At 35.7% G+C, this 17,091-nt stretch overlaps 1 protein-coding gene across 1 annotated transcript in view; it reads right to left on the bottom strand.

Moving 5' to 3' along the window:
- The window catches only part of STK3 (serine/threonine kinase 3), a 272,655-nt gene that overhangs the window by 118,616 nt on the left and 136,948 nt on the right, over positions 1–17,091 (bottom strand). Inside the window, exon 7 of the mRNA XM_059165944.1 lies at positions 372–509. Coding sequence (XP_059021927.1) covers positions 372–509 — 138 coding nt within the window. The remainder of the gene's footprint in view (positions 1–371; positions 510–17,091) is intronic.

Here is a 17,091-nt window from a genome sequence, read left to right as displayed (position 1 = left end):
TGCTGGGTCAACAAGTAACAACACATCAGGGAAAAAACATGAAAAATAGTAAGAGTGGAGAAAATAACTCATTTCTGAAATGAGAACACTTTGGAAATTTTGTTTTAAACAACTCTGGAAGAGTTGACAACAACAACAAAGAAACAGAAAAAAGACAGAAGACTGAATATGGAAAACAGAAAAGAAAAAAATGAGACAAAGAAAACATGTAGGATAAGAATGGTGTGTGTGTCTTTCTTTGTCAATCCATATATCCTCGCAGGTTTACATCTTGAGAAATCAATTAAATAAACCCACCACAATTGTGGTCAGTGTGAGACAGCTACCAGGTACAGAGAAAACATCTTTCCCTTAAGTGAATGAGCACTGACCTGTAAAAGCTGTGTTGCAGTAGCTCTCTGCTCAGGATTCTTCACAAGGCACTTTTTAACAAAATCGGTGAAATCATCAGACCAAAGTTCTGGCTTCCTGAATGTTGGTGGTGGATTTGTGGGAATCATAAAAATAGCCTAGCAAAAACGAAATAGCCAAAAGACACAGTAAGAATCACAACAGCACACCAAATAAACAAATCTATCTTCCTATCAGACTCTAAATCTGAAAAACAAATTTAAGCTGTTCTAGGATTTCCAGTAAGATTGCAATTCAGGAAGCAAGTCCATCTGCTACTAATGTAATCATTTCCCATTAAATTTCCTCTATTTGAATTGTAGCTCATTGAGCACATCATTCTTTATTTTATCTATTATTTTTAATCAGTCTCCAAAGAAGACTGCAATTCTAACCCTTTTACCCAACTAAGGACATTCTCTAATTAAACAGATGGATTCCCTAATATTGCTACTGCGTGCCAGATTTACTTACCATTTCAATTTTATAGAAGTACTGCTATCAAAATGGATAGAAGCAGCCCAATGTGCTTCTGCAATCCATAATATTTAAGTATAAACAAAATTACTACTGTGATTTGAAATAATACTAATAGAGCCAAGATTTTTATTTCCTTATCTAAATACATGAGTCAGGATTCCAAATAAAAAGTTTCAAAGGTAATGTAACACTTGCATTTATTACTATTTAAATTAGTAATACTATCTTAGAACTAATTAAATACATTTAGATAGTTCAAAATTCGAAAGTTTTAAAAAGTCTTCCTATCATCCCTGTCCTCCTAACTATCCAGTCATCCTTTTTCAACCAAGAGAATCAATCCCTAATGTTCTTAGGAAATCACTGTTTGTAATGAATTAACTTCTCTCTTGGGTATCTACAATAGCTCCTGATAAAATACTATTTGTAAAACACCATTTTCTTTGAAAAGATATAAAAAATGAAAACATAATAAAGTTAAAACAAATGTATCAAGCACTACTACTACTACTACAATCACAACTGTGACAGTCAAAGAAGTTCAAGGTCATTCAATGAAATATGAATGAGGAAAGATGATTAAGTGGAGAAAATATAGTGTCTTCCACAAGTGGTGCTGAGAAGACTGGATATACACATGTAATAAAAATGAATTTGGGATTCTTATGCTAAACCATATACAAAAAAACTGACTGAAAATGGGTCAATGACAGTAACAGTAAGAGCTAAAATTATAAACATACAAGAAAACATAGAGGGAAAGCTTCTAGACAAAGGATTTGGCAATAATTTCTTAAATATCACACCCAAAATCCAGGCAACAAAAGAAAAAAATAGATAACTGGACTTCATCAAAGGGTACTATCAACAAAGTAAAAAGGCAACCCAAAAATGGGAGAAAATAATTTGCAAATAGTATGTATGATAAAAGGTTAATTATCTGGGATATATAAAGAACTCCTACATCTCAACAACAAAATAACCAAAGAACCCAACTTAAAAGATGAGCAAAGAACTCAAAGAGCTCTTTCTTCAAAGAACATACAAATGGTCAATAAGTGCATGAAAAGGTACTCAACATCACTAATCATTAGAGAAATGCAAATCAAAACCACAATGAGATACCTCTCACATCCATTAACATGGCTATTAAAAAAAAAAAGAGAGAGAAAATAACAAATGGTGGTAAGATGTGGAGCAATTGCTGGTGGAGATGGAAAATGGTGCAGTTGCTTGAAAAACAATACGGTGATTCCTTAAAAGATCAAACATAAAGTTACCACATGTTTCCCTAATTCCACTTCTGAGTATGTATCCCAAAGAAGTAAAAGCAGGGAATAGAAGAGATATTTGTATACCCATGTTCACAGCAGCATTATTCACAAGTGGCCAAAAGATGGAAGGAACCCAAGTGTCAATCCACAGATGAATGGATGAACAAAACATCGTGTTTACACTGTAAATACACACACAATGGAATATTATTTAATCCTAAAAGAAAATCTGACACATGCTACAACACCAATAAACCTTGAAAACATTATGCTGAGTCACAAAAGGACAAACATTATATGATTTTTCTAATATGAGGTTCTTGGAGTAGTCAAATTCATGGAGACAGAGAGTGACATGGTGGTGGCAAAGACTTGTGGGAAAGTGGGAATGAAGAGTTAGTGTTTAGTGGGCAGAGAGTTTGAACTGGGAAAGAAGGAAAAATTCTGGAGATGCATAATAGTGATTGCTGTACACCAATGTGAATGTACATGATTTTACAGAACTATATGCTTCACATGATTAACTTTATGCTGTATATTTTACTACAGTAAAAAAATACAGATGAAGGAAAAAATAAAGTAATAATCAAGTTCAGTGCCTGCCACACACAAAGCATGGTGTTAAGCATTAAAAGGAGCTCAAAGAAGCAGCAGGAAATACAGCAAGGAAATACTACCCTTAACAAACTTCTAACCTAGTCTGGCAATCAAAGCACAAATAATAAAAGAATTAATAACAGTATGATAATAAGAGAAATGATATAAGGCACATAGAAAAGAGGTCATTCTCCTAATAAATAATAATAGTGTAAGGAAAAGCAAGAGAGTGAACAGGCCATCAGGAGGAGCAGAGAACAACTGACTGCATCGTAAGGGACTAGGAAATAAGATCAGAAGAGGAATGGAGGACCTGAAGTTTGGTCAGCAAGAAAGTACACATCTGGAAAGAAGGGTTTTTTTCCTGGTGTGTGTGTGTGTGTGTGTTTGATTGGACTGTTTATGACCCAAGAAATAAATTAAACAAAAACAAAAACAAAAACCCTGGAGCTGCTCTAAATATGGAATAGAAAAGGCAATTAGGGGCTAGGAAAGATGCCCCAAGATGAGTAATGAAGAGCTCAAACCAGGATGGTTTCTACAGGAATGAAATGGAAGAAATAATGTAGGAGATACTAAAAAGGAAGAACCAAGAATATATCTTAACACTGATTAGGAGGGGAGAAAAAAAAAAAAAGAATGAAAGATTATTCTAGAATTCAAGAAATAAAAAACCAATACTTTAGTTGCAAGGCATTCAGGTATTCTAACAATCACCACATCATTCTTTTGAAAAAGCCCTTGCAATATGCAACAATTTGCTACAATGTGTTATCACTGATTTCTGACTTGGAGGGTGATCCAAAGGACATTCGTGGACAAACCAGTGAAGATTCAATGTCAGAGCCTGTTGCTTCTGGGTAAGAGTTAATCTCTTTATTAGTGTATTCATCTTCTTTCAAAAAAGGGAAAAGCCTTTAATAGAAGAGAACATTCTTAAACATCTTTCATTATATTACATGTATTTACATCCAAGATAGTCCTTCAAAAGCAGTGTAGCCAGCTTTATGACACAATAAGCACCTATGAAGTACTCTCTGTATTCAAAACTATGTTCTAATAAAGTAGCAAACTGATAGGCAACAGGCTAAATAACATCAGGGGACATACTTTGTTCAGGCAATATCAAGTCCACATTTCTACAAGGTAAGAATCTGCTGCAATTAGGCTGACTTTACCCAGGATGTATGTTCTCCTGGGGTCACAGGCCTCATTTAGCCTGGCTCAATTATCTACTTTACCTGATGGTTCCTTCAGGTATCTAACTTTGCGAGCCCTGCTATCACCGATTTTAAAATAAGACAAAGATCTCAAAGCCAAGGAGCCCAGAGTTAACTTGTGGGGTAGAAAACTAACACATAAAACAAACAGCAAAGAGTGAAGTGCTAGAAAATAAAGTTCTGTAAACAACCTAATTAATCTCAGCTCCATAGTTGAAACAGAACCTAATCTGGCTTTGATGGGCAAAATGGGGTTAATATCAGCTGCTGGAAAAGGCACCCAGGAGCACCTGCTGCTTCAAATCAAAGAATTGAAAAATATATTTGAACCTCATCTCCACAAAATCAGTTCAAAGCACCACATAAGCCTCTATACAGGCTGACCTCAAACTATAGGTAAATGATACAAGATTGTCTAGATAAACGTTGTTCATCTGCACTTGTTACAAATTGATAGATAACAACTTAGTGATTTATGTTCTTGTAGCTAATGCTCTCCTTTGAACTTTGAGCCAATGAGTTGCCGTCTTATCTTCAGATAATCTTAACATATAAGGCTCACCTCGGCAGTAGCTATTAGAAACTCAAGGATAAAAAACTTAACTCTAACTCTTATTTACCCAGGACTATCATAAAGCGATCCTAAAATGTTCACATTCTATTCTCAAACAAGCAATTAACTGCATACAGTTCAAACAAGTAAGTCTTATTACATGATCTACCAAGTGTAGACACTCTAAAAGTCTCCAGGAAAACCACTATACCTTTTATTTCCACCTTCATTTCTTTAGGTTAGATAATCAATAACAAATGGGAGGACTTTCTCATAGACTTAACTTTGTTCAACTAATTTAACCTAATCACGAATCATAAAAGATCCTCTTAAGAATCTCCAGGTTTTGTATGAGCTAATTAGGTAATATGCCCCTGCTGTAGAAAGTTTTGGCAATCAGTGGCTAGCCTTAGACTAACAATTCACTCCCTTCCTTGCCACCAACCAAATTGCATGGACACACATTACAGCCATATAATTTATCTTATCTCTAACACCATTTTGATTGAAGAATGTCAGTACAATAAATGATATGATTATCCTTGTGTTTGTTTCTATACAATGTGTTGCTTAACTACATATTGAACATCTGATTAAGTTTTAAAAAGAACTTCCCTGATCACAAGTAGTCTAAAGAAGCCAAGAAATGCAAGTGCCTCAAAACAACTAATTGCCTCCAAGTCTGGAATTTCACGCCCTCGGATTCCAGGAGCACCCAGATGTGGAAAGAGCTGGAGCTGAGAAACTACATTCCCCGCACTTTATAATCCCCGTGGAGTGAGTCAACACAGATGCCTTACGTGAAGGTAGCTGCGTTTGTTAACATACAGAAGCAACGGACATGCCGGAATAACAAAGAGATCTCGGCCACTATTCAAGAACCTCAGGTATAGGAACAAAAGGTTATCTTCCTAACAAATAAATGAGATAAAGAATGAGAAAGCACTTTATAAAACTTCAAAGAACTAAACAAACATAGCTGTTTCCTGATAGCAAACATAATACGCAGGCAACAACCTACTAAATCAAATGAAAATAGTTTCTGAAATGGATATATAACAAAAGTAGTTTTTAAAAGACTACACAAATAAGAGGGCAAACAGTACAATGGAATGAAGCCAATGCTGGACCTAAATCAGAAAAACAGGCTTGAGCTCTCAATTGTCCTCTGACTTGTTGTGTAGCTTTACATTCTTCATGTAAGTGAGGACACTGGACTGGATATTTTTCAGGTTCCTTTTGGGGTCTGAAAGACTCTGGCACTCTACCTGCCTAGCACTCGAGGAGTTCAATCCTCACTAGACAAATACTGTTAGGAAAGCAGACAGAAGTGGGGAACGAGAGGGAAGGATAACAAAAGACCTATGAGATGTTAATACAAAAATACGAATCTACATCTTTATTAATTACCACTCCCTCAAATGCAACTTGGAGATAGAGAATACTAAAACCCACAGTGAACCTTGCTCTTAGGGTGCAGCTTCTACAGTAAGTACAGGGTTAAAGTACTGCAAGCATGACCTCACAATTCACTCCAACTCCAGTGGCAGGAACTTTGATAATTATTAATCTGCCCAATAAAGGGCAATTTGCCTGCCTAGGAAGCAAATTAAGGGACGGGATGAGGCTGGTATCCCCAGAACCAAGTGAGTAAGAGAACCAGCTCCAGAGGTCTGATGCGGCTCTAGATAGCAGTGGGGACAATAACGCTACCATTGTAAGTAGCTATCTGACCTGTTTTACTATTCTATGCCTATTTTCACATATTAAAAAAGAAGTTTAAATGGGCTAATATATGCACAACAGCATCTACCACATTATAAATGCACAATGATGCTAGTTATTTTATTAAGCCCAATTTACCACTGAGACCCAGACCCACAAGGGTAAACTAGCTTCTCTGGGTCACACAGCTAGTAACCAGCTATCAAAACTGGAACCCATTCATCTGTTGATGGACATCTAGGTTCTTTCCATAGTTTGGCTATTGTGGACATTGCTGCTATAAACAATCGGGTGCACGTGCCCCTTTGGATCACTACGTTTGTGTCTTTAGGGTAAATACCCAATAGTGCAATTGCTGGGTCATAGGGCAGTTCTATTTTCAACATTTTGAGGAACCTCCATGCTGTTTTCCAGAGTGGCTGCACCAGGTTGCATTCCCACCAACAGTGTAGGAGGGTTCCCCTTTCTCCGCATCCTCGCCAGCATCTGTCATTTCCTGATCGAGAAGATGTGGTATATATACACAACGGAATACTATGCAGCCATCAAAAGAAATGAAATCTTGCCATTTGCGACAACATAGATGGAACTAGAGCGTATCATGCTTAGCGAAATAAGTCAAGCAGAGAAAGACAACTATCATATGATCTCCCTGATATGAGGAAGTGGTGATGCAACATGGGGGCTTAAGTGGGTAGGAGAAGAATAAATGAAACAAGATGGGATTGGGAGGGAGACAAACCATAAGTGACTCTTAATCTCACAAAACAAACTGAGGGTTGCTGGGGGGAGGGGGTTTGGGAGAAGGGGGTGGGATTATGGACATTGGGGAGGGTATGTGCTTTGGTGAGCGCTGTGAAGTGTGTAAACCTGGTGATTCACAGACCTGTACCCCTGGGGATAAAAATATATGTTTATAAAAAATAAAAAATTATAAAAAAACAAAACAAAACAAAACAACTATACTGCTTACATTTAGGGCTCTGCTGTTGTGTAACTATTTTTGAACATGTCTACTGTAAGTGTATATATATTTTTTTTTCTGTGCAATAAATTCATTTAGAGATAAAAAAAAAAAACTGGAACTCAGATCTACCCGGCCCCTTAGCTACTTCACATTATCTCTATATTTCTATTAAATTTCTGCCATAGATAACCCAATTTAAGATAAAGCCTCTATAATATGCATATTCAGTCTCCAGAAAAAGAAAATGGAAAGCTATTTATATAAAAATGGTTCTAGTTCACTTTCTTAACAGTGGAACACTGCAAACAAAAAATATATACAATTAAGAAATGGCTAAACTACTACATATCAATAAAATGGAGTGATGTGTTGCCATAAAAATGACAAGTGTGTGAATTCAATGAAATGTCTTAATTTTTAAAAAAGTGAAAAATGAGAAAATAAAACAATGGTACTGTGTGATCACCTTCACATAAAAATGACATGTACCAATAAAGACTGAAAGATGGTACAGAATCTCAAAAATTCAAAATACCAACTCATAACAGCAACTGTCTACAAGACTGCATAAGATTCTTTTTACATTTTTTTATTACAAAGGCCACTATATATTCAACTTCTAAAAACTGTACTTGCTTTTAGAACCACTGCTGAAGTTACAGCCTACCTCAGTCGGCCTCCACAACCACCTCACACAAGTATAATTTAAACTCCAACACCCGTCATGGCTTCCATTTTTCAAGGCTGAAATATCATGTCCCTTTAATACAATGCTGAAGTATTCATAAAACATGGCTACAGAAGAAATCAGAAGCGAACAAGAGTCAGACTTAAGGAATGTTATAGCCCTACTGTCTCCCATCTCCCAAATTAGAATTCCTGTATGTTACCAGTTCAACCTTGGAGCATATAAAATGTATCCATACCTGCCTTATAAGAATTTCTTTAAAAGAAATTTCCTCAAGAAGCTTAGAATCTAATGGGATAAGAAAAATGCACTCCAGAGACTCCTAGGTGGCTCAGTTGGTTAAGCAGCTGCCTTCGGTTCAGGTCATGATCCCAGTATCCTGGGATCGAGTCCCACATCGGGCTCCTAGCTTGGCAGGAAGCCTGCTTCTCCCTCTGCCTCTGCCTGCCGCTCTGTCTGCCTGTGCTCGCTCGCGTGGTCTCTCTCTCTCTCTCTCTGACAAGTAAATAAATAAAGTCTTAAAAAAAAAAAAAGAAAAAAAGAAAAATGCACTCCAGATCATTTCAATAAAATAGTGTGAGTGCTAAAATAGATGTGAATACTGGGCATTATAAGATGACTGTAGCCCAAACTAATGTTTAAAAAAAAAAAAAAATGAGACTGAACCTGAGTCTTAAAGAATGAGTGAGTTAATGAGTCATAGAAAAGAGAACAGCATGTTCAAGATGTGAGGTCTGAAACATCAGGGGGTTCTATGAGGGCAAGTGACTGGTTTTAGGCATGGGGCAGGGAAATTATAAGGTGAGCCTGAAGCATCTTATTGGCCCTTAAAGAAAGGAACCAAAGACCAATCGAGTTATGTCAAAAGAAGCTCAGAACATAGAGAACTTAGATCTACCCATAAAAGATTCTGATTTACTTAGTCTGAAGTAAAGACCAGCCACAGTATTTTTTGTCTCCCAAGTAAATCTAATGTTCTAGAAAATAAAATATAAGGCAAGTATTATCACTCCATATACCTTAATTTCAGTACACTCACTCATTATACACTCATTCTAAATCCCCTGGATAACATGGAAACTACTTAAAAGCAAAGGCACAGTGCTTCAACTTAAAACCTAAATTTATAGTGAAAGTGCTGATATAAAGACTACCAGTAAAATATGGTTATTTGAACATACTGATTTACCTCAACTCCATTCCAAAAATCCTACTGAAGGATAGTAAGAATTTAAAAAAAAAAAAAAAAGGCTTAAAAAAGGACATTATCAGCTCTACCCCTTCTACCCCTAATGTCTATGTGGCTTAGACTCAAGTCTTAAGTCTTCATCACAAAATAGGGGTTATAGCAGGATCGTTTTATTTTTTAAAGCCATCCAACTTAACTCACTAGTTCTTTTTTTTTTTTTAATTTTTTATTTTTTATAACTCACTAGTTCTTATGTAACAGCTTAACTGAGCCATAATTCATGTGTAACAGAAAATACAGACTATATCCAGAATCTAACCACTTTGCAACACTGCTACCTTTACCTCCCTGGTCCAGGCTAGCATCATCTCTGAGCTGCACTACAAAACAAGCAACGTCGCTGCTCACCTTGCTTCCACCCTTGCCCTGCTACAATCCCGACCCAAAAAGAAGAGAGTAAGTCTTTAAAATCATGTCAGACCGCATCAGTCCTCTACCCAAAACCCTCCAATGGCTTCCTGCCTCACTCAGAGTAAAAGCTGAAGAGCTCCTCATGGCTTACAAAAACTATAAATGATTGCTCCTTTGCTCTCTCTGACCCCATTGCCGGCTTCTCTCCCCATCCTGGCCAGCTCCAGCCACAGAAACCACTACCTTGCTCCATAAACGCCAAACATACTACCACACCAATTTCCTCTGACTAGAACACTCTTTCACCAGAAATCTCTGTGTCCCATTTACTAACTGCCTTCGAACCTCTACTAAAAGTCACCTTATTAGACAGGCCTTTCTTGACCTTCTCGTTTGTAGCATCACAGCCACCCCATCGTTCTGTATCCCTCTTCTCTTGCTGTTTTTTCCTTGTACAGTGGCACTTGATATATTACTGTTTTTGAGTATAATCTATTGTCTTCATCCACTGCAATATAAACACCTAAAAGGCTGGAACTTTGTTTCATTCACTGCTGTATTCCAATGCCAAAAATGTAAGATGAATTAATAATATATAACAAACTCAGTCTCTCTCAGCTTCACTGAGATTTCTGATTTCCAAAAAGTGGGATTGAGGTGTAATGACCCCTAAGGCACCTGTACAGCTTTAAAAAAATCTACAAATCTAGTGAAGAGATGGAACTAGATAGCTAACGGTAATGTATAAAAATGTAAGCTGGCCTTCTAAGAAAAGAAGGAAGATTTGACAGTAAATGATTAACTACCAAAAGAGTAACGTATATATGAGAGGTACCTCCAAATAAACATGTGAAAGACTTTATAATAAAACTATATAATTAAGCACAGAGAACAAGACTATCTTGCCAAGATTTGCTATCATTGGCAAAAATCCATATTAAACTCAGCTTCCCCAATTCCAGATACAAATGGAATTGTGAATTTGGCAAATCACTGGAGAGAAAGACTGAAGTACAATCTGGGTTCACATTAAAGTTACCTCATTCTTCTCAACTTAGATCTGACCCAGAGGAAAATTTTTAACAGATTGTGTTGGACTAGTGCCACACTATACTCAGTAAAGTTCAAAATTAGCATTTTAGATACTAACCTAAAGGATTTATATTTTGTTTCCCAAAAACTAAAGTGGGTTAAAAATAAAATATGATGAATTATGAATATAAAATGGATTATTTAAAGAAACATTTTGTCAAAGAAAAAGCAAATTATAACACCAGTCCTCCCCTCTTTAGATTTCATTCATGCAGTGTCTCACCCAGGTCTGAACACATGGTAGCACTCAAGCTGATGAGATAATTCCCTACTTTCCTCTCAAAGTTTATTCAGATTTAGGGATATATAATATATACATGTCCACCTCAAACTTCCTAGTTATCAAAAAATGCAAATAAAAATTATGTGTTTCAACTAAATATATATGTTTCCCACTTTAGTTTTTGGGAAACACACACACACACACACATATACAATAATCATTTATTTTATACCTATGTCACAAAGCACTGTATTCTAGGGAGACACTAAAGTCCCAAGATAAAAGCCACCCATGCTGCTCTCAATAATTTATAGCCAAACAAAGTACAACAGAGTCTGATAAATTCTATGATCTTGGGGTAGACAGGGTGCTAAGGAAGCCCAGAAGAAAGGTTTCCAGGTTGGACTATAGAAGAGAGATGGGAGAAAATGCACATATAGAGAAGTAACAATGAGTGGAAAGCAGCAGTAAGAATCTAAAGTATCTGCAAGTAATAGTATGGCTAAAGGAAAGTAGATATCACATAAATAAAGAGGTAGGCAGAGCCCCAAGGCTTTGTATAACACCCTAAGACTTTGGCTCTTAAGCTAGAGACAAATGAAAGAAATTGCTTTTTAATGGGAGGATTTTAAGTGAGGGAGTAACATGATCGGTGTTTCATTTTGGAATGATCAATCTAGCAGTATCATGAAGAACACTTTGGAAAGGGGGGTGAAACCAAACACTAGGAGACTATTGTAGAAATCCAGAAGAAAAATTATGAGGTCTGAAATAAAAAAATAAAGATGTAGATGGAAAGAAGGGGATATATTCAAGACATATTAAGGAAGCAACACAGGTGGAAATTGGTGAATAATGAGAATCTGAATTAGCTTAGTGCCAAGGAATAAATAGTAACGGAAGGAACTGCAAGAAATTTAGGAGGCAGTGTCAATAGGCCTTGGTGATTGATTAACGGTAAAAGACTAGAGAGATGAAGTACATTCTTCAGATTTTCAACATGGCAACTGGTTAGATGATAGTGCCATTAGCCAAGATAGAAAACACAAAGGTAAAACCAGGATAATGAGAAAACAGTGAAGACAGATTTGGAGCTACTGAAATTTCTCATGACCGTATAGAAAAAATTACCTAAGTAGGTAATCAGAAATGAGTCTAGGGCTCAAGACAGATAAAAGGAAAGCCGAGAAACAGAGATATCCAAAAGTCAGATAGAGATTTAAGGAGAAGAAAATGATTACCAATGACAAGCAGAAGTAAAAGTTTGTGGAAAATTTTAGTAGAGTGGTGGGAGAAAACAGCCCAAATCTCTTTAGGAGTAAATGGGAAGGAAGTGAGGAAACTGAGGCAGCACATCTTTTCACACATGGCTCTGAAAGGAAGGTGTGAGACAGAGCAGCAAGTCGAGAACAGTATGTGCCCAAAAGAAGTTTGTTTCTTTCCTAAAATGAGAAGAACCAGAGAGGAGTTCTGTAAAGTTCCATAACAGAGAAGAGACAAGTGATGAGTAGAAGATGGAAGCCAGAAATGGAAGGAGCATGCCCTTCTACTTAAACCAGAAAAGAGAAAAATAAGCCCTTAAAGTTCAGGCACTTAAATAGCCATTTAAGCAAAAAAAAATTTTAAATGATAAATATCCTGCATGTTGAGGCTATCTTGGCAGTTTTAAATAAAAATTTGTTAGGTAAATTTTGATATGTTTAGAGATTATACATCATAATGATCACTGCTGTTAGTATTCTATCTACTTTATACAGACAATGTGTATGGCAATGTACTGAGTAGTTTTAACAAAAATTATTTCTCTCAGTCCTCACCAAAACCCAAGGAAGGAACTATAACTCCATCCTACACATCAAAAAAATTAAGGCACGGGGAGGTTAAATGACTTGCCCTCAAAAACTCAGCAATTGGGCGCCTGGGTGGCTCAGTGGGTTAAGCCGCTGCCTCCGGCTCAGGTCATGATCTCAGGGTCCTGGGATCGAGTCCCGCATCGGGCTCTCTGCTCAGCAGGGAGGCTGCTTCCTCCTCTCTCTCTCTCTCTGCCTGCCTCTCTGCCTACTTGTGATCTCTCTCTGTCAAATAAATAAGTAAAAAAATCTTTTAAAAAAATCTTAAAAAAAAAAAACAACTCAGCAATAAAGGACAGGGTTGGAAAATGAACTCAGATACTATAGCTTCAAAGCTCAAGGTCTGAACCAATAAGCTATCCTGACTCTACAAATAAAGAATACTTCTGGTTCACTAAATGAGCCTAAAGACAATATATTTTCTCTCAGGAGAGACTTCTAATTTTAGAAGAAAACTGGAGTTCACTGATCAAAACCTACTAAACTACACTTACTATACTAAAGTCTAAAAATCTAGAGAAATTACAGTATATTTTTAAAAACATCTCACCCCTTACTTAACATCACTGAACCCAGTCTTCTCATCTATATAAATATATGCATAGAGCAATGTTCTTAAATTTCACCATGCACCAGAATTCCTTGAAGGCTTGTTAAAATGCAGATTGCTGAAACCTACCCGGAGAGTTCCAGATTCAGTAAGCCTGATATGGGGGCCCAAGAATTTGCATTTCTAACAAGTGCTCAGAAGACATTAATGCTATTGGTCTGAGACCACACTTTGAGAACTACTACCTCATTATAGTAGCTCTATACAATAGGTAAGTGACATGAATATAAAAATAGCTGGTAGGGGTGCCTGGGTGGCTCAGTGGGTTAAGCCTCTGCCTTCGGCTCAGGTCATGGTCTCAGGGTCCTGGGATTGAGCCCTGCATCAGGATCTCAGCTCAGTGGGGAGCTTCCCCCCTCTCTCTGCCTGCCTCTCTTGGCTTACTCGTGATCTCTCTCTCCCTCTCTGTCAAATAAATAAAGAAAATCTTAAAAAAAAAAAAACCAAACACCTGGTAGATGGTAGACAATAAGTGGTATTTGCAATTATTATTAATAATAGCAAATATGATTACTATTATCTGCATAATTAACTTGGGTTTTTTAAATTACTTCAATTTTGTATCAATTTTTATTCAAGGACAATACAAAATTGACATATGTACCTCTGGTGTCTTTCCTGTATATGTTTGCAAAACAGCCTTTCTAAAACCTAAATCTGCGTATCAACGCTTACTGCAAACCAATCTTCCCCATTACTTGCAAAATAAGGTACAATCTTTTTGGCATGGCACATGGATAGATCTCTTTGCCCGTGAGCTATTGTGTAATTACTCATTGCTCAATATGATTTTGGAACATTACCTATTCTTTGAAGGTTTCCCTAATACAAATCTCTCAATAAAGCCATACATTCCTTCCATGATTCCAAAGTACCTCAAAAATAGTAAGAGAACAACAATAATATTATCAATCAACATTTGTGGGACATCTCACAAGGGTTTTACATGAATCATTTCACTTAATCTTCATAACAACTCAGGATAATGACTATAACTATTCTCAGTTTATATATGGAAAAAAATGAGATATGGAGGTAACAAATTTGCCCTAGGTGATAAAACCAGCAAGGAGAAAAGCCAGGATTCTACCATTGCAATTAAACTATACTAACAATTGCTAGATTGTATAGTACTTGAGTATTGTTTAGATAATAGATCTTTTGTAAATATTAATATCAATAATTTCCTTATTTATTTTCATACTACTTATCTAGTATTTACTGCCTATTACACACCAGGCATTGTATTATACAACAAGGAGTATCAGATTTATTTAAAAAAAAAAAAAAAGGAAAACCCAGTGTCTGCTCCTTTGAGACATGCAGAACTATGGGGAAGACAAGAACTAAACCAAAAATCACATAAATATTTCCATAAACAAACATTAAAGACAAAAAGTACAAGGTTCTCAGATCTAACCTATCTAAAGCTATTATCCTTTACCTTCAGTGTCCTACTACAAGGGTATAAATCATGCAGAATATAACTTCCAGAATTTTAGAGTGACATTTTTAAGTACACTTTAAAACTACATTTTAAGTGACTTAATTGTAAGATCAAAGCCACAAGGTTTTTTCCTCTGTTAAATGTAGCTATTGCCTCACTGAAACAGAGTGTAATAAATATAAAAAACTAATAAAATGACATCTGAAGGGGTCTTACAAATATTAGTCATGATAAAGGTAAAATTAACATGCCAAGTTCTTGACAATCCTAGTTTTGTGGAAAAGAACTTCTATTTTGGACTATGCTAAATGCTAACTTTCTTAAGATTAAAGATGAATTAGATCCATGACTTAATATACTTCATTTGTAAGATTAAAAAAAACAAAAATCAAAAAAAATTTCCTTCATAGTAAATTTCAAAGGGAAAATCAATATTCTTTTATAGGAGAAAAATGCCTGAAAGTCCAAATACTGATCTTACAAAAAGACATGAAAGGTAAAATCAAGTATGAACCAGGTCTGGATCCCCATATCTTCAGTTTCTATTTATCAAACAGAAAAATCTTTCCAACTTTCTCCTTTCCTGTATAAGACCAAAACTATGCGATATTCTGTTTGTATTACAATTATACTAATTCAATGCAGGTCACTTGCTTTTTACTGAGTCCAGATGACATTCAGTAAACTAAACATGGGCCAATTAGTTTTAAAAAAGAGGAAAAAAGAAAAGAAAGAAAGAAAGAGAGAGAGAAAAGAAAAGAGAGAGAACGAGAGAGCAAAAGAAAGAGCATTCTGATTGCCTTTGGGTAGGTCATACAGTGGCTACAGAGTATCATGGCCTGAACTTCATTTCGGCTAACACCAACCATACGCTAACTAAGGACTAGCAGGACTAGCATTTTTCATTTCTTTCAGATTTCTCACATTTGGAAATTCTAATTTAAATACATACTCTGGTGAAAGTGAGGACAAGACTGCCGCACAATATTGGTTTTCCCTTCCTTAAACTCAAATGTCTTATTTTGGAGCTATAGAGAGGGACTCTGCATATTGCCTAAAAATGTCTGATTCTTTTGAAGTCAATTCGTTTTTTTAAATTTATCACAGTTATGAATGAGCTGCATATTACCTAAAAATGTCTGACTCTTTTAAAATCAATTTTTTTCTACTTATCACAGTTATAAATGAATAAGTAACACTGCTGAGTTAGCTGACACACAGAAAAAAAGAGACCCTATGGTTTGAACTTCAAATAGCAATATTTGTATTCCGGAATCAAGCTACATTACCATGTAATTAGGCACATAACAAACTAACAGGAAGAAATATTCGTAACTAAGGAAACAATAATTTTCTTAATACCTTATCAGGAGCTGGCACTCAACATTTTCTTAGAGTCTATTGTATAAATAAAGGTGGTTTATTATTCCTTCTAAACTCTGCTAATATGTATTTTGCTTAAAAAGTAAAAATCTTTAAAAAGCTGTAATATAACTCTAAGTTAAAATTTACATAAAATCATAATCTGAAATCAGATTGCACTCCTAAAAAAAAACCTACATTAATTAATTCTTCACTATATTTACCTTTTATTAATTGCTGGTATTGTAAGTCAAAAACCATTCACCATTATTACAAAACTCAAGTCTCCAAATGTTTAAAATAGCCTGATTTTTAAAAAATTGTTATTTATTTTTAGCCTGATTTTTTTTAACTTTGTATAAATTTAACTGAAGAATATTATGTTCCTGCAAGTGTTCATGAATAGAAAGATACAGTAATGGAGATGGAAATTATTTACACTGAAAATCCTGACTGCATGACTGTTAAATCACTTACATACGGCCAAATGATCTACAAGGAAGCAGGGAGGTCCTGAAATTGTGTACACATATCCATTTTCAACTACTGCACAGGTGACACAATCAATCAAGTCATTACTGAAACAGAATGGGAATAGAAAGTACTTGGTAAATAAGGATGACTTCTTTAAACAACAGATAAAATGAAAAATAGACTGATAATCACCATCTCATGTTAAAAAGTAGCCATCATCTCTGCTTAGCAGGGAGCCTGCTTCCTCCTCTCTCTCTGTCTGCCTCTCTGCCTACTTGTGATCTGTGTCTGTTGAATAAATAAATAAATAAATCTTAAAAAAAAACAAAACGTAGCCATCAACTATAGATTAAAGAGTATTTCCTACTCTCTCTGGTGTTCAGTAATGTAGGTTCATCTTTGGATACTATCTTATATTCAATACATAGAACAATACAGAAAAAACCACGATGTATAAAATAATTCAGTAATAACAAATTCTCTGATAATAGTTTCTTTTAGCAAAGTCGATATTCTCTGCAGAGAATTAGCAGGCACAA

The sequence above is a fragment of the Mustela lutreola genome, chromosome 3, assembly GCF_030435805.1.
Source record: "Mustela lutreola isolate mMusLut2 chromosome 3, mMusLut2.pri, whole genome shotgun sequence".
In the NCBI taxonomy this organism is placed as follows: domain Eukaryota; kingdom Metazoa; phylum Chordata; class Mammalia; order Carnivora; family Mustelidae; genus Mustela; species Mustela lutreola.
The sequence above is the reverse complement of the archived record's forward strand: the minus strand, read 5'-3'. Positions and strand labels throughout refer to the sequence as shown.